The sequence below is a fragment of the Lissotriton helveticus genome, chromosome 5_1 (assembly GCF_964261635.1).
Source record: "Lissotriton helveticus chromosome 5_1, aLisHel1.1, whole genome shotgun sequence".
Lineage (NCBI taxonomy): Eukaryota > Metazoa > Chordata > Amphibia > Caudata > Salamandridae > Lissotriton > Lissotriton helveticus.
The window spans coordinates 10,580,664-10,604,322 of NC_136065.1; the positions used below are offsets into that span (position 1 = coordinate 10,580,664).

At 44.6% G+C, this 23,659-nt stretch overlaps 1 protein-coding gene across 2 annotated transcripts in view; it reads left to right on the forward strand.

Annotated features, from left to right (window-relative positions):
• The first annotated feature begins 2,048 nt into the window (after positions 1-2,048).
• The window catches only part of LOC144754060 (natural cytotoxicity triggering receptor 3-like), a 199,670-nt gene continuing 178,059 nt past the window's right edge, over positions 2,049-23,659 (forward strand). The window contains exon 1 of one of the 2 annotated variants that reach the window (XM_078641579.1): positions 2,049-2,163. Coding sequence is in view for 1 of the 2 variants with exons in the window: in XM_078641578.1 (XP_078497704.1) it covers positions 2,996-3,032 (37 nt within the window). In the remaining variant the exon portion in view is untranslated. Of the gene's footprint in view, positions 2,164-2,913; positions 3,033-23,659 lie in introns of those variants that run through there. The other variant, XM_078641578.1, reaches the window with a different exon arrangement.

The following is a 23,659-nucleotide window of genomic DNA, read 5'->3' on the forward strand; positions in this document are numbered from 1 at the left end:
TAATTTTCCCATAGCATGCCTTCCCTTAAAACGAAACACGAAGGTTCTAAACCCTAGCATATCAACTTTTCTGCCTGTAAAACTTTCGGCAGTAACATCATTGGGTTCTAACCACCATCCTATTTTGTCCACAAAATGACTTTTCCACATCTCTTGTGGCACTACAGTGAACGGTGAACCCGAATCTGCCGCCAATTGTACTGTAATTCCACCCAAAGAAATATCACAAAAAGGATTAAATGATGAGTCACTAGAGGTATTCAAATCAACTTTTTTCCTCTGTACTAAGTTTCCCTGAACAACATTATTGTCCAACTTTGATGAGGAAAAATCACCCTTGTGTCGGACGTACATCACTTTTTTTTTTAATACTTTCTTGTTCTTTCTGTTGCACACTCGCGAAAAGTGTCCCACCAATCCGCACTCCCAGCACTTGGTAGATCTAGCAGGGCATTTTTCAAAGAAAACAGCATGTGAATAACTACCACATCCAAAACAAATTAAGTTGCTACACTCCTTTTGCTCAATACCCCCAAATTTCCTTCTAACATGGAAATCAGTTTTCACTTTCTCAAACTTGTCGGTTCCATAATTCTTATACCCTGTTTCCTCTTCGACCACCTTCCCCACAGTTTCTTCTGGCATCCTGTTACCCTGCGATAACGTAGCTTTAGCACAACGATCAGACATTTCTGTCTTTCAAACTAAGGCAATTATATCTTTAAGACATTTATTACCCTCAACCCATAACTTGTTCTGCAAGGATATGTTCTTGGTATACCTTACTACTAGGTCAAGGATTAGATCATTGTATAATTGAGGAAATTCACATTTCCTCGCTAACCTTTTCATAACTGAAGTAAATTCCTCCACAAATTCAGCAATACCTACTGAGGGAGAAAAAATATCATCCAAATTTAATAATGCATTTCTAAAAACATCCAAATCTCCTACTGTTTTTTCATGCGTATGCATTTCTTCAAGAATGCGCAAACCCTCTGGACCAAGTGAGTATAATAACATTTGTTTCTTCTTTTCAGGAGAGAATGTACCGTTGACATCCTCTAAGTTTGCAATGTAATTTAAGAAACATGCCTTCCAATCCAACCAGGAAACAACAGGTTCTCCAAAAACTGACAAAAATTCTCTAGGTGAATTGATTTGTAAACTCAATGGATTTTTGTCTCTGGTTGCAACTGTTCTTGATCCGCTCGCTGCCAGTGGCATAATTGAATGCTTTAAAGAGAACAAATACCTGAAACAAAACTGGTTAGTTATTGGAAACTACCCCCTCGTGACTGATGTCTTCGTGAAAAAGAAATACCTAACACAATAACTAGATAGTTATTTGAAACAAGCACTTCATGAACGATGTCTTCGTGAAACAACAGCTGAATTTTGAATAAACCACTTCGTGAATGATGTCTTCATGTAAAGGAATACCAAAGACAACAACTCGTTAGTTATTGTACTTGTTGAATTTTCAAATGCGACCACTTCGTGAATGATGTCTTACAACATGTAAAATATTGTACTTGTTGAATATTGAATACGACCACTTCGTGAATTATATCTTCATAAAAGATCTTCTTTCAAACAAAAATACAAAGTTATTCATTATTAAACTAATGCTTCATGAAATTCCTGCTGCATATAATAATAATAAGAATAATGTCTTGTTACCGCAACCACTTTGTGAATAATGTCTTGTTACCACAACCACTTCGTGAATAATATCTTGTTACAGCAATTTAGTGCGCTTCGTGAGATCCCTCTCAGTGCAAATGATCAGAAACAATAATGTTCACTTATTCACTTTCACGGATGCTTCGTGAAATTCCTGCTGCATGTATGCTTGTAAAAAAAAATAAGTAAATAAATAAATACCGTAATCGGAGATCGTGAGAGAGAGACTTCTGTAAGACCATGAAAAGAAAAGTCACGTCGGGATACCAAGACTGGTAACCATGGAAACCGGCACTAATGATGTTTCAAAATGGCCGCCATGCGTAGGATACGTGATAACGTGGTCATGTTGCCCTTCAGGCGGTGTACACGTTGGGGTGAAGTAAGGACGTCACACTCCACCTGCACGCTGAAAATGAAGACGTCAGAAAGCTGAGCGAGCTGCAACGAGGACGTTCTAAAGCCAGGAATTTGAAGGTAAACACATGTTAGGTTAGGTAGTTGACGTACTTTTCTTGCCGGATTAATTTGCCCAAATCGCAAATTAAAACGCTTCCTTTCCGCTAACCCAGAAAAGTGCTGAAAAGTGCTGGCATAACTCGAAACAATAAAAACGAAAGCACCAACTGGTAGTTTCCAAATTGAAATGGTATAATTTCAATCCGGTTGTTTCATAACATGCAGCACTACCTGACTTTTGTAGCAATGTTCATAACTTCATGGCTCCAAATAGTTCAAAATGTAGAAATGTAATACCCTGCAGGCATACAGTTCTCTCAGGGTACTCACGAATTATATTCCAGATTGGATAATCCAAAAATGTGAAAATTTCAGTCCTTTTTCAAAATTCCGCCGTTTTTTCACCATCCATGTCGCCAAAAATTGTTGTATCTTCGCTGGAATGAATGTAGATAAGACATACGAGTAGAAGTATCCAATTATAATTATTTATTCAAGTGGTGAAAGAAATACATGCAGCTGGAGCTGTAGTCATCCAAGAATGACCCAAGTCCCCAGTAACTGCTACTTTGTATGAAAACATTCCAATTACATATACAGTGTTCTATTAAAGAAACATACCATTACTACAAAATGTCATGGAATGTGTTGATATTCCACTGTGAGAATTCTCTTATCAGGATTCCAGTAAGATCAGTTGGAGAGCACTAAAGAGAAGATGTACGTTGCTCTATACTGGCGATGCCATAAATAATAAACTACGACTTCAAAAAATCTCAGCAGGCTCTTTTTATAGCGACGAGTTTCCTGTGCATGAGGCAGGTACCAGCATCTTCCCCCTGGAATATTCATGATAATTTTGTTCAAGACTCTGAACAGATATTCTCGTGAGTAAAGCCTTTATTCTCTACTAAAGATTATCTTCCCTGTGATCTGGGTATTTGGGCACTGAATTGAGCTGAAAGAAGAGTATTGAACCCTTGAACTGTTTTCGTTTACTTAACATGATAAAAAAAACACGTTTTCACTGTGATGCGTTGCCCAGCAACCTTAACATTCTGAACTCAGTACGTGTCAATTGCTGCCTCTGCTCGTGCCGCTTGTGATCAGCTGTGTTGCCCAGCAACTTCTGTGGCCGAGTCTCTGCACGCGTCATTTGTTTTCTCCCGCAACGCCCTGGAACCTGTGTCCGTCTGTTGTTTCCAAGCAACAAAATTCTTCCAGCATCTACGCGCGTCAGTTTCCTTTTGCTGCCCTCGCACTTCTTCGAGCACCAGTTTCCTTTATGCAGCTATAGGGCTTCTTCCAGCACCTACATGTGCCGGTTTCTTTTTGGCAGCTGCCAGCAAGCTCCTGCGCGTCGACCGCATCAAGGTCCTGCATGTGTCAGCACATGAATAACTTAGAATCTTTGCTTCTTCTAGCCTAAGCAACGATCCCAAAGGTGGAAGTGTATATACATGTATTGCTATTTAGATAAAGGAACATAAAGCCCAAGCCTTCTCTCTCAAGGACAAAGACAAGAAACAAGGAACTAAGCTACTTAATTATCTCAACGTTGAACAACTGAATGATTTTTTGACTTCTTATTTTAAATTGTTACTTTGCATTGTATTTTAGATTGTTATTTTGTGTACTCTTTTTACAGGTACTATGTCTGATCAAAGTATGTTTTCTCCACCTCCTTTCTTAGCTACACCAGGTGACCTTACTATACAGTGGAAACAATGGAAAAAAATATTTTTAACATATTTATTAGCTACAGGGGGAGACAAGTATGGCCCTTGTTAGACCTGGCACCTTGGCGTGAGTTTCCCTTCCACTTTTTGCTGATGTGCCTCAGATGTTTTGCTGGTGTCCGCTGCTCAGGGCACTGCGCCACGGCCAATCCGTGCCGCAGTGCAAGTGCTCCCAATGTAAAATGGGACTGTGATTGATTTCCCTGATTGGCTCATTGGATTTACTGTCAGTCCCCTGTAAAGTGCACCAGGAGTGCCAGGGCTTGTGAATGCCAATACTGCTAGTGGGCCTGCAGCGCTGGTTGCGCCACCCACAGAAGCAGCCTTTTAAAATGTGTCTAGGGTCTGCCATTGCAGAACCTGCGTGCAGTCTGGTACTGTCATGCTGGCTGGGCAAGTGCACACACTTGCCAGCCCCTAAAACCTTCCCTTTACTTCATATTAATCACCCCTATGCTAGGCCCAAGGGCAGGGTGCATTGTAAGTGTAAGGTAGGACATGCTCTGAGGTGTGTGGCATGTCCTAATAGTGAATTACAGCCAAATTCGTTTTTCCCTATTGTAAGGCTACCTGTTCTCATAGGCCAAGATGGGCTGCTGGAATTATTACACTCTATAATCCCAGCCGGCTCAGGGAACATGGTAGAAAATAAAGTTTAGTATGCATGAACTCAGAATAATAAAATACTTCTTTTAGTAAAGTTTATTTTAATATCCTGTGTTTGCAAATGCTATTTTTAGAAAGTTAGCATTTGTTTGCCTAACCATTTCAGCCCGCCTCTGCTTGGATGTGTATCTGACTGTCTGGGTTATGTGAGTGACAGGGCTGGGGGATGACAGGTGGTGAATGCAAGGATTACACCTTAGTGGGAGGTAGGAGTGCCCCTGGACTCCTAATAGGGCTGTGCTCTGCCACCACAATGCTGGCTCCGCCCCCTGTGGAGCGACTGATGACTCAGCCGGCACCTGGCCCAGGAAGGGTGAAGCACTGTCATCAAGGTACTCCTGGCTGCCCCTGTCCACACAATTCTGGCTCCACCTCCTGTGGAGCGTCTGATGTGCCTGCCCCTCACACTGAAAGAAGAAGCCAGAACACCCCCACATAGTGCTCAGAGACTGAAAGGAGTTATGCAGGGGCCCCCCTGGCCTGCAAGAACAAAGGAGATGTTGTATAAAAGTAGGAGCCCTGCTCCTTGTAAATGAGATCCTGCTTGTGAACCAAGACGCCCCCTCTGTCTGAGGAGAAGGAACCAAGGAAGCTGAAATAGGAAGACTGTCCCTGTCCTGGGGTACTGACCAACAGTGGGAACCTTGCTGCCAAAGAAGAGGAGGAAACTCTACTGAAAGACTTTGCTTTATTTTTACTTTCTACCAAAGACTTGTGCTTCAAGGCTGATCTCCAAGGGCCTGGAAGTGAGCTGGCCCCCTGAACTGAGCCCCAGGACCATTGGGCTCTCTCTCCCTCATCGAACCGAGCTGCTGGGCTGAACTACGCTAGTGCCCCGCTGAACGCCGTCGCTGTGAGCCTCTTATCCTGATTTGGGCCAGGACGCGTCCCCGAGTCTGTGCCACTGCCGCCCGACCCCGTGTGCCCCGCTGATTGCAGCCGCCGCCGCACTGTGTCACCCCAGGGCCGCCCCCCACCTGCCTCGCTGTGTCCCTCCACGGCCTGAGCCTCACAGCCCCCGCAGACAGTCCAGCTGCTGGAGCCGCCAGCCGAGTGCCCGCCTGCATCTGAGCCGTGAAGAAACTGCTGGCACACTCCCCCTGCTGTTGGAGCCCCCAGCCGTGCGTCCTGCACCTTGGGACTGCTGCGAGGCCGTCCTGTGCCCGTCCGCCCCATGTGACCCACTCTGCTTCGAGCCGCTCTCACACTGTGAAGCCGGGCTGCCCACACCCGCCTCGCCCTACTGAAGGACGCCCTGATCTGCGGCTGCATCCCCACTGGGCGAAAGTATTCCAGAGATTTGCCCCCTTTGCCTGTGGAGTCGCAGAGCACACTGCCTTGTACTCTCTCCCCGGCACCACGCTATCCTGGGAAGCAGCGTTTCCCCACTCCAGAATCGGCTGACTGAAGTACGCGTCGTACGCGTAAAGCGTACTCCTTTGAAGGCCGCTGAGATTCTGCGTGTCGTACCGGCTGGAAGCAAGAAGCCGCGTACGACTCGCACTGGGCCTCACAAGTATCCCGGTGTATGCGCCGTACACCTTGAATGTACCAGCCTTGCCCCGCCTGTGAAAATTGAACCTAGGATTGTGGCGTACACCTGAAGTGTACCTACGTTGCCGCGCCACTTGCTCAAGGCCGGGCCGCCTCACCAAAGTTCGTTGCGTACGCCTGCAGCGTACCTGCTTGTCCCGCTACTGTCCCCGGCCGCGCCACACCTAAGGGCCACACTGTACGTGACGTACAGGCCGCCCCCCTGCCGCCTTGCCTCGTGGAAGAAGATCGGACCAGAGCTACAGTACGCCGCTGTTCATCATCGTGCCTGCCAGCGCCCCCTTTTAAAGGTACTGTAACGCCGCATCCTGCACTGGGTGCACCGGACCCCAGAGTCCCTCGTGGCCGGCCCCTTTGTTCTGTGCCAGTTAACCCCGCCACGTCCTGCACAGTCAGTACACTGCGCACGGGTGCAGAAGAGATGCTTTTCTGGAATAAAAACGCCTAGAAACGCTTAAAAAGAATTACTTACATCCTTCAGTGGACCAGAAGGTCCGTGTTAGATTTCTCCTAAGCCTCCTGTCTGCCTGGTAGGGAGCCCTCGTGGGGCAGATCTACACAGAGCGCTATTTACAAGCGCAGTCCCATTGAGAAGGATTGTGGGCAATCTGTTAAACAACGGGATTATTGATTTAAAGACGCTTTGCTGAAGGGAACTGTATTTTGAAGTAACACTTGAATTGAAGTATTGAACAGCCAAGAAAAGTATCCATTCCAACACTGAGAAGAGTATTGTGGGCATCCTAATTGTCATGCTGGCTGGGCAAGTGCACACACTTGGGGGGCGGAGCCAGCATTGTGGTGGCAGAGCACAGCCTGATGCATAGTCCAGGGAAACTCCCACCTCCCACTAAGGTGTAATCCTCCCATTCACCACCTGTCATCCCCCAGCCCTGTCACTCACACAACCGAGACAGTCAGATACACATCCAAGCAGAGGCGGGCTGAAATGGTTAGGCAAGCAAATGCTAGCTTTCTAAAAGTAGCATTTGCAAACACAGAATATTAAAATAAACTTTACTAAAAGAAGTATTTTATTATTCTGAGTTCAGGCATACTAAACATTAATTTCTACCATGTTCACTGAGCCTGCTTGGATTATAGAGTGTAATCATTCCAGCAGCTCATCTGGCCTAAAGGGAACAGGTAGCCTTTCAATAGTGAAAAACGAATTTGGCAGTAATTCACTATTAGGACATGCCACACACATCAGAGCATGTCCTACCTTACACTTACAATGCACCCTGCCCTCAGGCCTACCATAGGGGTGGCTAATATGAAGTTAAGGGAAGGTTTAGAGGCTGGCAAGTGTGTGCACTTGCCCAGCCAGCATGACAGTACCAGACTGCACGCAGGTTCTGCAGTGGCAGACCCTAGACACATTTTAAAAGGCTGCTTCTGTGGGTGGCGCAACCAGCGCTGCAGGCCCACTAGCAGTATTGGCATTTACAAGCCCTGGCACTCCTGGTGCACTTTACTGGGGACTGACAGTAAATCCAATGAACCAATCAGGAATATCAATCACAGTTATACTTTGCATTGGGAGAGCATATGCACTTTAGCACTGGTCAGCAGTGGTAAAGTGCCCAGAGTCATTAAACCAACAAAAACAGGTCAGAGAGAATATTGGAGGAAGGCAAAAAGTTCAGGGATGACCCTGCCAAGAGGGCCAAGTCCAACAGGACCTTATTCGGATCTCGTGATTCTTGTTGGGGTATTCAGTATTATGATTTTCAAATGTTCAGCTTTCGCTGTAACTTTTGGTGATTTGATTCCGTCCCCTCTGCCGTGTATATGAAGCAGTCAAGGATTGTGGCGTACACCTGAAGTGTACCTACGTTGCCGCGCCACTTGCTCAAGGCCGGGCCGCCTCACCAAAGTCCGTGGCGTACGCCTGCAGCGTACCTGCTTGTCCCGCTCCTGTCCCCGGCCACGCCGCACCTAAGGGCCGCACTGTACGCGACGTACAGGCCGCCCCCCTGCCGCCTTGCCTCGTGGAAGAAGATCGGACCAGAGCTACAGTACGCCGCTGTTCATCATCGTGCCTGCCAGCGCCCCCTTTTAAAGGTACTGTAACGCCGCATCCTGCACTGGGCGCACCGGACCCCAGAGTCTGTCGTGGCCGGCCCCTTTGTTCTGTGCCAGTTAACCCCGCCACGTCCTGCACAGTCAGTACACTGAGCACGAGTGCAGAAGAGACGCCTTGCTGGAATAAAAACGCACAGAAACGCTTAAAAAGAATTACTTACATCCTTCAGTGGACCAGAAGGTCCATGTTAGATTTCTCCTAAGCCTCCTGTCTGCCTGGTAGGGAGCCCTCGTGGGGCAGATCTACACAGAGCGCTATTTACAAGCGCAGTCCCATTGAGAAGGATTGTGGGCAATCTGTTAAACAACGGGATTATTGATTTAAAGACGCTTTGCTGAAGGGAACTGTATTTTGAAGTAAGCCTTGAATTGAAGCATTGAACAGCCAAGAAAAGTATCCATTTCAACACTGAAAAGAGTATTGTGGGCATCCTAATTGAATGTTATTTAAGGTCTTGTGATGAGTCTGCAAACCTATTATTTTTATATAAAGTAACAGTATTTTTATACATACCACCTGCCTGGTGTCCATTTGTGGGGGGTCAGTGTTATTTATTGTGTGTGATTATAAATGCTTAGCTAATGCGCCCTAGAGATTAGCCTTGACTGCTCGCGCCACGCAACCTAGAGGGTGAGCAGGGGTTATTCTTAAAGGGTAGTTCCCTTGCCCTGACTAGAGGAGAGGGTCCCTGTTTGTCACAAGTCCCTACTTGCGCCAACCAGAGACCCCCAATTCTAGCATCCCTTTAAGATGACAAGCGATACTTCTCCATCATCTTGGTGTTAAAGGGAGAATTGTATATGAAGAACTACCAGAAAAGTATTTAGGGATGGGAGATGGTGAGCCCAATCATATATATGATATGTCCACCCAGATGCTAGAACTACATTTAACACCCAAAACTAATGTGGTGTTCGAACGCCATAGGTTTTTTAGTTGAAGTCAAGGAGTAGATGAAGATATTTCTTCATATATTTCTACTTTACGAGGTTTAGCCTTAACGTGTAAGTTTGAACAGTTAAATGATTCTTTAATTAGAGACCAAATAGTTAGGTGTACTAGTAATAAAAAAATAAAAGAGAAGTTGCTGCTGAAGGAATATACTTTAGAAGAGGCTGTTAGGATAGCCAAAGAGATGGAGAATACTGTCTTATGTCTCAAGGAAATGGAAAATTCCACCATTACTAAAAATGAGAAAGTCGAAGTTGTTTAGAATGTTTTTTAATAAAAGAGTAGATGTCAGTAAAAGTAACGAAAGGGGTCACAAAATGAAAGAAGAAATTTTCCGGCTAGAGACATTAAGTGTTTCCGTTGTGGGTCCTCAGGACACTGCGTCGAGTTTGAGATGCATGGCTAGCAGTACACGACACAGGAATTGTGGGAAGAGAGGGCACTTTGTGAAACTGTGTCGCACTAAGATGCCAGAGAAAAGTAAAGTACAAGAAGTTGATATCTGTGAAAATGTGGATTAAATTGTTTCAAAAGTTTTTTATTTTACAGAAATCTCTGAAGATGGTTCTGTAAGAATGACAAAAATGGATTCTAAGATAAAAATGGAGAGTCTAGGTAAACTGTAAAAAGCTTACTGCAATGTCTCCTTTGAAGGGAGGGATATAAAAGTATTGGCAGATTCCGGAAGTCTGACACACTTATTTCAAATAGAGCTTATGTGCAAAATTGGCCAGAGGAAGATGGTCCATCTTGTGTGATTCAGACATTAGAGCTGTAGACTACGCAGGAAAAAGGATTGAGATCAGAAGGATGTGTTGAATGATCATAAGGTTCAAAGGAGCAGCTGTTAAGGGAAGAGTTTATATCACTGAATTTGGCGCTGATCTTTTGGGGTGGCGGCATCAACAGGATCTAAATATTTTAATAGATCCTAATGCCAAAGAACCTGTAATGGTAATGAAAAAGGTGAATGTGGGTAAGGTGAATGATTGTGTTGAATTAATGAATAAATGCCCTAAGGTTTTTGACCCTAACTTAGGTTTACTAAAAGGGTACTCACACAAAATAATTTAAAAACAAAATGTGAAGCTTTTAGTGCACAAGACAAGAAATATTCCAAATTTGATGCTGGAACCACTGCGTCAAGAAATTGAGAACTTGTTGAAACAAGATATTATTGAGCCTATTGATGCATCAGAGTGGTTGGCTCCTATTGTGATTTTTCCAAAGGATATTTATTTAATTATTTTATTTCTTAAATTTGTATGAGCGCAACAGCTACCCAGCAAGGATTTCCCGGCGCTATCAAAGGAGCAGCAGAGTCAAAACAACCTACTAGCCAAATAGCCAGGTTTTTAGTGACTTTCGAAACAAGAGAAGGTCGGAGTGCATGCGCAGAGAAAGAGGAAGAGCGTTCCATAATACGGGGCCCAATTATGCAAAAGACCAACCGCCCATACGGGAAAGTCTTACCTTGGGGATCTGGAATTTAGCTTGTGTGGCAGACCGAAGAGTGCGGGATGGTGCATAGGGGAGGGCTAGGTGTTTGAGATAGCGAGGGACTCTATCATGCTTAATACGGAACATGTAGGTTAGAGCCTTAAACCTGTGCCGTCTTTCGACTGGGAGCCAATGTAGCTTATTGAGCAGGCTAGAAGCTGAGGAGAATCTGGAGGCCTGGCACAGTAATCTTGCGGCCGTGTTTTGCACACGCTGCAACTTGCGCATTACATCTTTATTAGTTCCCAGGTAAAGGATGTTACCATAGTCCAGCCTTGAAGTGACAAGGGCCTGGACTACGGTTCTCTGGGTAGAAGCAGGCAACATCCATACAATCTTCCTCAGCCATCTCAAGATGGTAAAGCAGGTGGCCGCAACCTTGGTGACCTGTTGATGCAAGGATAGAGATTCATCGATGATAAAGCCAAGGTTGCGGACCTTCGAAGAGGGCTGAGGAAGAGGACCCATTTCTGTTGGCCAATGTAGAGGGCCCCAGAGTCCTTTCTCCTTGCCCAGGACCAGCACCTCTGTTTTTTCCCCATTCAATTTTAGAAAGTTTGCATTCATCCAGGACGCCACCTTGTTAATCCCTATCCTAAGGACTGAGGGCTCTGTGGTCTTCCCTGCTGAAAGAGAAAAGACAATCTGGGTGTCGTCGGCATAGAAAAAAATCGACAACCCAGATTCCTCAACAATAGTAGGGGTCTAACATAAATGTTAAATAGCAAGGGACTAAGGGTAGAGCCCTGTGGGACCCCATAGGGTGATGAGTGGACCTTGGACTTGGCAGTAGGTGAAAAAAACCTGAAATGTACGGTTCGTGAGAAATGAAGTCAGCCAGTTCAGAGCGGCGCCCGTAACTCCTATGGATTGGAGAGATTGTATTAGTACGGCATGGGAGACCGTATCAAAGGCCGCACTCAAGTCCGATTAACACCAAGGCCACCGTCTCGCCCGCATCCATGTTCCTGAGGAGCAGTTCTGTAACTCCTAAAAGTGTCGTCCCAGTCGAATAGCCGGTCCTAAAACCGGATTGGGGGGATGGAGAAACTCGTGAGTTTCGACGTACTGAGATAACTGAATGTTAATATGCCTCTCTAAGACTTTAGAGAGGGCGGGGAGCAAAGAGATCGATAGTTGGAGGGAAGAGCCGGGTCTGTATTAGCTTTTTTCAATAGAGGAACCACCATAGCATGCTTCCAGTCAGCAGGGACGGAAGACTCCATAAGAGATGCATTGAGAAGTTCCAGAATACGTTGAAGGGTTGGCTGTTCAAGCTGTTGTACTATAGAAATGGGAAGGGTATCGAGCGGAGGTCCAGAGTGGATCTTATTAAGAAGTAACTTAAGCATGGTCATGTCAAGAAGTGACCAGGTGTTGAGAAAATTTCCCCGGTCAGAGGCAAGGGTAATTGGACAGTCAAGCAAGGGGCAAGATTGATCTGAACTCAAGGCGGACAGAGGATTAGGTGGAGTGGTATTACCTGCCAGTGCAGAATATATTGTTTCCACTTTATTAGGAAAAAACTGAGCAAGGTCCTTGCATTGCATTGTATTTAGACTAGGGGGAGCCTGCACAGTGTCTGTACCCAGGAGCTCTTTGACCATCTTGAAAAGGGTTTTAGGACAATTGTTATCCCCTGTATTGGTAGAAGAGACAAAATTGGCACGTGCGGACCTACAGTGGGAATGATACGCCCTTTTTGCTGACAAATATGCAGCTTTAGCAACAGGTGCATAGTGCTTGCGCCAACGTCTTTCCATATTTTTGCATTTCGTTTTTTCCCTTTTTAGTTCTTCAGAGAACCAGCGGGCGGGAGGACGGTGGTTGTTTCGTTTCCTAGATGAAACCGGAAGACAAGTATCCAGTGCTGATTGAATCCAGCGTTGAAAGGCTGCCAGATCAAGGGCAAGAATATTTTTAAAGACGGGAGCATTAACAGAAAGACAATGATTAAGTTTAACCATGTCTAGATCTTTCCAGTTTCTAATTGTTTTTTTTGCGCTGTCGCTCCATTTATGTGAAGGGCCAGGGACCGCAAGCGACAAGCTCACTAAAAAGTGGTCAGACCAACACAGTGGAGTAGCAGCGGTGCAGAGAAGGCAGGGTATGTTAGAAAAATAGGGTCAAGCAGATGACCAGCTTTATGGGTAGGGCCCGAATTATGAAGTGGAATATTCATAGCGGCCAGGTCAGAGATAAAAGTGCTGCTAACATTGCAGTCAGGGTCTTCCAGATGGAGATTAAAATCTCCTAACATTGTGAAGTTGGCCGAGCTAAAAAGAAAAGGAATAATAAAATCTGCGAGATATGTAGCCCACGGGCCAGGTGGCCCTGGCTGGCGGTATAGAAGTATCCCGGAGAAGGAAAAAGAAGGTGTCAGGCATAATTTAAACGCTGCTGCCTCGCAGCCGGGTATGAGCAACTCATCGAACTTACAGCTAAAAAAAGTTTTTAAATGATAGCGATTCCACCACTAATTCTGTCTTCTCGATCTTTCCGGACTATGGCATAGTTGGATGGCAAAGCTCTAGCAATGTCCGGGCCAGAGCTAGCATTCAACCAGGTCTCGGTGAGAAAGATCGCATCTGGCTGAGAGTCCACAAGTATGTCAAATACATCAGCCTGGCTGGTGGGAAAATTCACCTTTGCAATGATTTGCGTAATTTAAATAAGAATGTTTGGGTGGATAGACAAGCTCTTCCCAATGTTTCCGAGATGCTATCTACTATGGGAGGAGGAAGTATATTTAGTGTCCTCGACATGTCAGCCGCATATCATCAAATCAATTTGCACAAAGAATCTAGACACTTGACTACATTTGCAACTCCATTGTGTGAATTTAGATGTAAGAGAATGCCTTTCGGACTGGCATCAGCTTCTGCTGCTTTTCGAAAAATTGATCAACATTTTTTGGGGAGATGTGAAACAAGTAAGATGTTTCCAAGAAGACATTTTGATTGTGGGAAATAACATTTGCGACCATGACAAAATGTTTGAAGAAGTCATGAAAAGGTTAGAAAAACATTGGTTGACAATAAAGAAAGAGAAATGCCAAGTGAGAAAAGTGCACGTGGATTTTCTAGGTCATGAGGTTAGTGCAGGTGGAATCAGGCCCAAGAAAAGTAATATAAAAGCTGTAACCATGGCTCCTGAGCCATCAAACAAAGAAGAAATGAGATTGTTTCTAGGATTAGCAGAATAGTGTGCTAAATATATTGAAAGTTTTACTGAAATTGTGGAACCTTTGAGAATGATAATAAAAATAAGTGTGATGTTTGTTTGGAATGATAATTCCAAAAAAGTGTTTGGATCTATCAAGAAGGCTATATCAAATGCCCCCACTTTGGTACAATTTGACATTACGGGCAAAACATATTTGACCACAGATGCTAGTGGTGTAGGGATTGGAGCGGTGCTGTCACAAGTAGTGAATGGTGAAGAACGCATCATTGGATTTGCATCCAGAAGGTTGCAAGGTACTGAACGATGGTACTTGGCCATCAAGAGGGAAGCTTTAGCTTGTGTTGCTGGGGCGTTAACTATTTTAAATTCTATGTTTGGGGTTTTACCATTTAAAACCCAAACTGATCATAAGCCTTTGGCCTATATTTTTAAAGGAGGTAGAGGGTTGGAAGGTAATGTGACACCCCGCATATCAAGGTGGTTGTTGTCTGTTATGGAGTATAACTTTGAAGTTGAGTATGTGAAGGGTGAAAAGAATGTGATCGTGAATTACCTATCAAGGATACCATGAGAAGAAGACTGTGACAAAATGTATAGCAATTTCGTGGATGTGATTGATAGTGGTGAAATGGCTTTGTGTTGTGAGAAGTGGGAGAGAGCAAGAGAGTGTGATCCTGTGCTACTGAAAGTAGAGGCAAAAATTGTTCAAGGTTGGAAGCTTGAAAATGACAGAGTTAATGAACTAAGTGAGTTCTTTAAGGTAAGAGACGAGTTGAATATATGTGAAGGAAGAGTTAGAAGGAAACACCAGCTAGTACCTCCTAAGAACATGTGAAAGCGTATTCTGGATATTGTTCATGAGGGGCATCCAGGACGTAATATGTCTAAGCGTAGGGTCAGAGAATCATTTTGGTGGCCCGGAACGGATGGTGACGTAGAAGTTGTAGGATTGCCATATATGTGCCAATAGTGACAAATCGAAAAGTGTGAGACAACCACTTCTAGTTTGTACTGAGTTTCCAGCAAGACCATGGGAAAGATTAGCCATATATTTTAGCGGGCCTGTAGGGAAGTTAGGATATAAGGATAGATTTATCCTTGTATTGGTAGATTATCATTCTAAATGGTTTGTGGTGGAGACAATGAGTGAAGTCAATACTACTTGTGTGGTAAAATTCTTGGAGAAGTTTTCCTAGAAGAAGGTATACCTGCATCCTTAGTGTCTGATAATGGAGTACAGTTTGTCTCCAGGGAGATGGAGGAGTACTTGAAGAGGATGGGGGTCAAACATGAGAGAGTGGGGGAGGAGCCAAGATGGCGACCTGAGCGGACGTGTGGTCGCTCGGCTCCGCCGGCTCTGGAGACCCGCGCCTACATCCTGCCTTCTATCCTGCGGATCTCTTAGCCTGCAATGTGCGGGAAACGGAGCCGATTCTGACGGTGTCCCTCGGACCTCTCCGCCCGCCCGGAGTCATATGTTCCTGGACGGATCGCCTCTGCCCTGGGTCTCCGCCCGCTCCTCGGCGCCTGCCGGACCTCGCTTGCCCCGAGACACTTACTCTGCAGCGGCGGCTGAATACAACGCAGGGGTGCTTTCGCCCGACTGCTGCTTGGCTCACACCTGCTGTCGCTGCCCTGCCGAGAGCACACGGAGCTGCACCGGGACGACTGTGAGAGGACTTGCACGGTCTCCTTTGTTTGTGGCCGCCATGATGCTGGTCGGCTTTCCTTGTAGTTGTGCCTGCTACCGGTGAGCTCCTCACTGTCCTGTCCGTCTCCCTCGCAACCGGCTGTCCTCTGCTTTCGTGGCACACAGGAGGAGGTACAGTTTGCTACAGGGACAACAACCGCTTCCTGATCGGGTCCCGCGGCCCCCCGTTTCTCCCCCTCCCAGCACCCCGTGGACTGTGGACAAGATGGCGGTGCCCGATCTCCGGCGCTGTGGGGATGACAATGTGCTTTCCTCTTGGGGGGGCGAGTACACCTTCGCGCAGGGGGCCGTAATTGCTTCTTCCTCCGGGAGTGCAGACCTACGTGATTTACAGCCGGAATGGACCTACAGGGATGTGATGACGATCTTGGGTGATGTACGATCGGAGATGCGGCATAACTACAATGTGCTGATTGAGACACTTGATGCATGTGCCCATGGTGTGAGCCGAGCGCAGGGAGTCCACCCCCGGCAGGGTCTGGAATTGACTTTGCTGCAGTCTGCCAGCCCATCACTGTCTCCTGGTGCTACTGTAGCGATTGCGGGAACCATTGCTGAGGCTTCTGAAGATCTGTTGCCACCCGTCAGGACTGCTGATGCAACATTGTCTCCCCTTTGTTCTCCGACTGGCTGCCTGCCTCGTGTAACAGTCTCGCTGCGTTGTTCACTGCTGACCTGTTCTCCTGCCCTGTCCCCTGCTCCTTCCTTGAACAGTTTGTCTTCCCCGTTTCGTGACTTTTGTTGCCTGTATGCCTCGGAGGAGCGCTTTACTAGGGGAGTACTACCTACGGGGGACAGGCGATGTTCTCTCAGCGATTGTGCACCTCCCCCATCCTCGAAGCGGCCATGTTTCTTCGTTGACTCGTACTGCATCGGACTGCCAAGTTGGTTGGGTGATAGAATGAATCCTAGGTCGGGCCAGGGCTAGGCGATCCCCTCGTTGCATTGCTATTCTGGCGGGTGGGGGCTCTGAGGAACCCGACTTTTGCATTTCACATTGTGTACTGCTTGCTGACTCTCCCCAATGGTTGGATCTCTGATGAAGCTATTTGCTATCGATACTGGGGTAGAGAATGTTTGAGGTGCCGGCGGTGTCCGAGTGTTTATGATGTGGCCCTCCTCCTCGTCGCTCTTTAATGGGAGTCCAGGGATAGATTTCTTTCCTTACTCCCTATGTCACTAACTGGGTGCTCCTGCTGTTATGACTCTGCTCTCTGAACCATTGCTCGTTGCATAACGTTATCCTGTTTCACTGTGTGCTCCTGATACTAGGGGCCCGAGCCTCCTGTGACAATCTCCTTTATTGAGGACTGCCTTGCGGGTGGGCGACTTTGATGGGTTGGAGGTGGTGATATTGCGCAGAGGCTGTTGACTGATTCGTATTGTTTATTGTACTTAAATTGAGCGCCGGGTGGGAGGGGGTGGGGGGTTGGCCTGGGCACCTCCTCCGTCTTCTTTGATGCTATTTTCTTTTCTTCCTTATGGACTTTTCTTTTTGGGGTTTTAGTTCTAACGGGCGACAGGCACGCTGTTAGGGGGGGTAGGCCGTAGCCATCTACAGTGATGCAGGGTGGGGGATGGGTTCTTCTTCTTTTTGTCCTTTTATTGTTTCTATGGCCCTTTCTTTTCTTTCTATTCCTTTCTTTTCGGGATTTGGGTAGTATGTCTCTGTACTTTTGCTAATCTGTCCGGTTGGGGGGGATGCTCCTATGGGGCTCATAGGCATGAGCTCTGGGTATTTTACCGGTGCTGTGATTTTTGTTTTTATTGATTATCCTGTTGCTGATGCACCGGAGCCGACAACTCAATTACATTGCTCCTGTCAGTGAATATCCTGTTCTACTGTGATTCCCTACTTTGATATTGCTTGACTATGCGTATCCGAATCCTAATCTCTTTAAACCCTTTAAAAAAGCAACCTTCTCTCTCCTGCCGTATCTGTGTTCTACTCAGGGTGGAAATTCTCTTATTTTGTTACAGGGATAGCGGGTGGCGGATCGTTGTTTTTATGATATGTTTTATTTGTCTGGACCTAACTGTACTAGCGGCCGGCCACGCAGGTTGTAGGCCCGTACCTGTACCTGAGTATTGCGAAAATAAAGGTTTTAAATAAAAAAAAAAAAAAAAAAAAAAAAAACATGAGAGAGTGGCTCTTTTTAGACCACGGGCTAATGGTTTAGTGGAGTGAGTAAACCATCTTATAATGGACAACATTCAGCTTTCTTTTGCTAATAGGTTATCCTGGAGAGAAGAGTTAAGAAAAATGATCTGGACACATAGAGTGAGCCCATATTCGGTGACTGGTGTACCTCAGTTCGTGTCCTTGAAAGGGAGAGAACTGGGGAAGAAAGAATGTCCTATGTGGTTCAGCAAGAAAGACTGGGTCTGGGTTGATCGCAGTAGAGTGAAAGAGAGAGTTGAGACAGGACAAGAGAAGATGGAAAGAGCATACAATTTGAAGGAGGGTGTGAAGAAGATATCGGTTCAAGTAGGTTATTGGGTGGTGTTTCGTGAAAATGAGTGGGTTCGCAAGGGAAAGAATAAATATTTGGAACCTTTCCAAGTTAAGGATATTTAAAAGAAGTGTTGTCAAATGGGATGCTGGTTCTAGATGGAGTCTAGGTAATATATGCAAAGTGTGTGAACCATTAAATCCTATGTGCTGATAATGTAAATTTCTGCGGAGTATGTGAACCACGAAATATTCATTTTCATGTAATACATGGTATTATTTTAGCATCCTGTATTTTCATGTGCACTTTCTGAATTATATATCTTTTAATGTAGAAAAGTGTGTTCTATCTATGTTTTTTATTATTGCTTAGGTATTGGTTATATTTTGTTTTTTGTCGTGGTAGAAGGGAGATGTGTTGAGATGTCATGGAATGTGTTGATATTCCACTGTGGGAATTCTCTTATGAGGATTCAAGTAAGATCAGTTGGAGAGCATTAAAAGAAGATTTATATTGCTCTGTGCTGGAGATCCCTTAAATAATAAAAAACGACTTCAAAACGTTTTTGGTGTCCTTTTGGTAACATACCAATCTTCCCGGTAAAATGTGGGTAGCCCTTTGCATATTACTATGGTGAACGGGCCATGGTCATATGGGAGGAGCTTGCAAGTGAGTTACAGATTTGCATACTCCTAGTTATTTAAAAGGAGAATCGTGTACTCTGCTTTGACCAGAAGAGGGCAAAAAAGAACTCACTTGTTACAGTTATGACAGGTCTCACTCTAGATGTCTATGATGCGTTGTTCTTCATGAAAGATTGCAGATGTGTTTTCACTCTGGAATTTCCAGCAAACATGCTTTTTTGCTTTCACCAAGCATACTCTTACAATACATTGTCCTTTACAGAGGTAGCTCTTTAACTGGGGAACCTGCTTTGTTTACATTTTTAAGTGGTTCTTGTTGAGGATTATGTTCTGTGAAATCTCTATCAGGCTCATAACGGAAGCTTGTCTGCTTGTTTACACTAGCAGCCCGTCCCGACGTTGTCCGGATATGAATTGCTGCCGGCCAGTAGTATATTGTTTTGTAGGATTTCGTTTTGATAGCATTTCTTATCTGTGACAGGCCTGTGAAACGCTCCGATTCACAGTGCACTGCTGATGCACTTAAGAGTGCGCGTTCAGTAGTGTGTGAACTCGAGTTTCCCTACTTTATTTTTCCTTGCAATATTATATAGCGCAAACTCGACAACATGGCATGAGCACAATTTACATTACAGAAGAACACATTCATTTGTGGTAGGCACGGGGAGACAATAGCGATGTGCCTGGAATCACAGGATGTTGAGCTGATGCCAAGATTCGAACGTAGCTCCCCAGCTCTAAAGTTCGCAATTCTAGAACTTGTGGCGGGAGGTGTGTCTAAAAGTGAATGTCGGTGCTGGCCATCAATGAGAGAGACCTGTGCATTTTTCAAATCGGTGGTGAAAAAATATGAGTATGTTGCTGGAGATGTGGGCCGCCGTGCCACCAATGTACTTAACGGGGGGAGGGTAAACACCCATTATTCCGCAACTTTCTTTCCGCATACCATCACTCCGCATACTTTCATTACGAAAGTACCATGACTTCGCAATGCTATTATAACGCATGGCATTACATTTTATATGCTTTTACCAAGCATACATTTACAACGAAATTCGTTGTAAATGCATGAATGGTAAAAGCATGCTTTTTTTTAATGTTTGGATAAGGTAAGTATGGGTATAGGGGTATATGTTTTAGGGTACTGAGGTATATGTTTTGGGGGTGTTTGGATATTTTAAGGGTTCAGATATAGTTTTGGGTTATGGGGTACAGGGGTAGTTTTAGGGTTTAGGGATAGGTATGGGTGTTAAGGTACAGGGGTATTTTTAGGGTTCAGAGCTAGGTTTGGGTTTTGGGGTATAGGGGTATTTCTAGGGTTCAGGGGTAGGTTTGGGTTTTGGGGTACAGGGGTATTTTAAGGGTTCAGGGCTAGGTTTGGGTTTTGGGGTACAGGGGTATTTTAGGGTTCACGGGTAGGTTTGGGTTTTGGGGTACAGAGTTATTTTATGGTTCAGGGCTAGGTTTGGGTTTTGGGATACAGGGGTATTTTTAGGGTTCAGGGGTAGGTTTGGGTTTTGGGGTACAGGGGTATTTTTAGGGTACAGGGATAGGTTTGGGTTTTGGGGTACAGGGGTATTTTAGGGTTCAGGGGTAGGTTTGGGTTTTGGGGTACAGGGGTATTTTTAGGGTTCAGGGCTAGGTTTGGGTTACAGGGGTATTTTTAGGGTTATGGGGTATTTTAAGGGTTCAGGGCTAGATATGGGTTTTGGGGTACATGGGTATTTTAAGGGTTCAGGGCTAGGTTTGGGTTTTGGGGTATAGGGGTATTTTTAGGGTTCAGGGCTAGGTTTGGGTTTTGGGGTACAAGGGTATTTTAGGGTTCAGGGGTAGGTTTGAGTTTTGGGGTACAGGGTTATTTTTATGGTTCAGGGCGAGGTTTGGGTTATGGGGTACAGGCTATTTTTAGGGTTCAGGGGTAGGTTTGGGTTTTGGGGTACAGGGGTATTTTAAGGGTTCAGGGCTAGGTTTGGGTTTTGGTGTACAGGGTGTATTTATAGGGTTAAGATGGGTTAGTGTTTAAGGGTGTTGGGGTATTTTAAGGAGTAAGGGTGGGTTATGATTATGGGGTGCAGGGGTATTTAAAGGGAGCAGGGTGGACACCCGGAGCTGGAATGTACAGAACCTGGGAAGAAAAAACAATGAAATACTGGGCACAACACTCGCTTTTTTTTTCTCCGTAATCCCGCACACGCCCACGCCCCCAGCACACGCCCACAGCACACGATATGAGACATGGCATGAACGGCGGAACGTACCGCACGCCCCCAGCGTTTGTCACGCCCCCAGCACACGCCCACAGCACAACGCAGGCACGCCCACAAGAGACTACTTTGCTGGCACGGTTCGTTTACCTTTTAAATGTATATGGTGGGCGTCTGCATAGCCTATGTCCTTCTGCTGCAACTGCCCTTTCCAACGCTGTATTGGGTGTTGTGATTGGTGCTGTGGTTCCTGAGATTACCCGCCTCAAAGGTTTGGGCTCTCTCTTTATTATATTAGTATGGATGAGTCCACAAGTTTTCACAAAATGTCTACCCAATTTGAGTACTTACTACTAGTTAGTTAGTGAGCGGCAGCTCGTTGGTTGAATGTACAGTGTTTGCTGCTCATTATCTTTGCCTATGATGGAAAGACTATTGCAAGTTAGGTTTTTACTGTGGCTGTAAGGTGTGTAAAGTAATGTATTGATTTTATTAATATAAATTTTATTTTCAAAACATTTGAGAGTTGCACACCTGTTGCGAGTGCGGATCGACTCCAGTATGCTTTTTATAGATCCAAAACACATATGTGGACACTTTCTCGTTTCTTTTAAAGTAAGTGAAATACTAATAAAGTAATTGAAGCAGTATCATTTGTAAGAAAAATCTTTTTAACAGGCGTTTTAATATATTTTTTTTAAAGTTGTGACACCTTCACGCACAGTTCCAGCACATATTTCCAGATCTGCGTTGGGTAGGCGATTCCGGTGCAATTTGTGTTGTACTAAAACAATTAAATAGACAATTCTAAAGTTTCTTTTGAAGTAAGAGATTTAGTAATACAGTACCAAAACTAGTATAATTATAGTACAAAATCATTTAAAAGTTCATTTTATTGCATTTTGTGAATCTGCGATGGCAGAGCAACTTAAAGACGCAAACATACAAACTAATTGTAGAGATGACATCACCCATATTGCGCTCAAAGTTGTATAAAGATGTACACCTGCAAAATCAGCAGTGCTGTACAAGAAAAATAACAGTGCTGATGTTCCAAGTAGCAGGTATCAGGCGTAGGCAAATACAATGGCTTTTTAAAGGGGCTTGTCGCTTATGTGACATGACCTGGAATTAGTCAGGGTCAAAGGTCATATGATTTCACAACCAGAGGTGCAATTAAGGTCAAGGGGCGTGTGATATCACTTCTGCTACTACTGGCATTCGGTCAACACGCAGTCACAGGGAAACTTAAACTTTCCAAATCCTTCTTCAATAGTGGAGAAAATATTGGAGAACATTTTGTATAACTCTGTGAGATCTTAAACTAAGCAAGCTTTTTTTCAGAATCTGAATGCAAAAAGATACTGACTATCCTCATGAAGATGAATTGAGAATGCTTGAGAGAAGTCAGAGAAGTGGGGGTTCCTTACTTACCCCACTCTGAAAAAGAACTCCAAATTGTAAGCATTTGAACCAAACTAGTGACAATTTCTTATCAGCTTGAGTCCTGGTAAAAAATGTGTTCAACTATATAAATGAGTCTGAATTCATAATCAGTGAGACAGTCCAGTTAATGTTTTGGTAACTCCTGTGGTCCAACCGCGGAGCGGCAACACCGGTATTGATCAAAAAAGATACTGAATGTCCTCTTACTTCTCCTTCTGCAAAAAGGCTGTCTGGTCAACCTCTAAGACAGCCCCAAGCCTGCGAAGCTTCTCTCCCTTCAGGCACCACCATTCTGCCAAAATATGGGGCATATTTATAGGGCTTAATGCCACAGGAACGTCCCTTTTTGTGACGTTCCTGCGGCGTTAAGTTTTTCACCTTATTTACAAGGCAGAGTTTAGCCACATCATTAACCCCTGTATATTTCCATTTTCTCAAGATAGAAGTTGGCAACAGCATTTGCTTCTCTCACCTTTCGGTTGGAACATCAGGACAACCTTGAGTTTCCCTTTACACTTGATACGTCAGCAATGGGAGTCTGTCTCCTAGTTCATTAGCACCTCTCATTCTTGCTAAAGGTTCTCCCCCTGGACCTCTCTATCTCTAATAGACAATGGGGCACAAGCTTCAAGCCAGCATTTTGCGATTTACAAATAGCAAATTTTAACGATTCGCAGTTTGGAAATCGCAAAATGCTATGCATGTAGGAATTTCAAAAACATTTGCGATTCCTTAACGTTACCTAAGAGCGATTCTGAAATTGCGAATGTCTATTAGGCAATGTGACGGGAAAAGGCTTGATGCATGTGCCCCAATATGCCTTTCACTAACTACTGAAGCCCTGAAACTGCACTAGCAGAGAAGAGACATGAAAAGCAAGCAAAACGTTCACGTTGAAGAATAAATATTGAAGTCCAAATGCTTAAGGCCTTCGGTCAATGTAACTTTGTAAAACAATTAATGTGCACATGATATTTCGATATATGTGCACAGAAATTACAAAATAAATTCAGTAATATTAATGTAACTTAAGAAATGAATAATGGTTACATAGGTACTGCAATTTCAGATAAATGTAGCATAATTTGAAATATAAGTGTAACTATGTATGAAAACTAAATTTCTTCATTGTTAAACTAAACATTAACGTGCACACATTTATCAATCTCTAATGTTCTACAGTGAAAGCATTTCAATAATGTATCTGAATACTTCACTTTTCAATAGTAAAGTATCTCCAATATTCCCACCCTGGCCAAACTTCTGGAAAAATGTCTTCACCACCAACTGACAAAATATATTGACCACTTCAACCTTCTTAACAAACACCAATCCGGCTTCCGGGCAAATCACAGCACGGAATCAGCCATG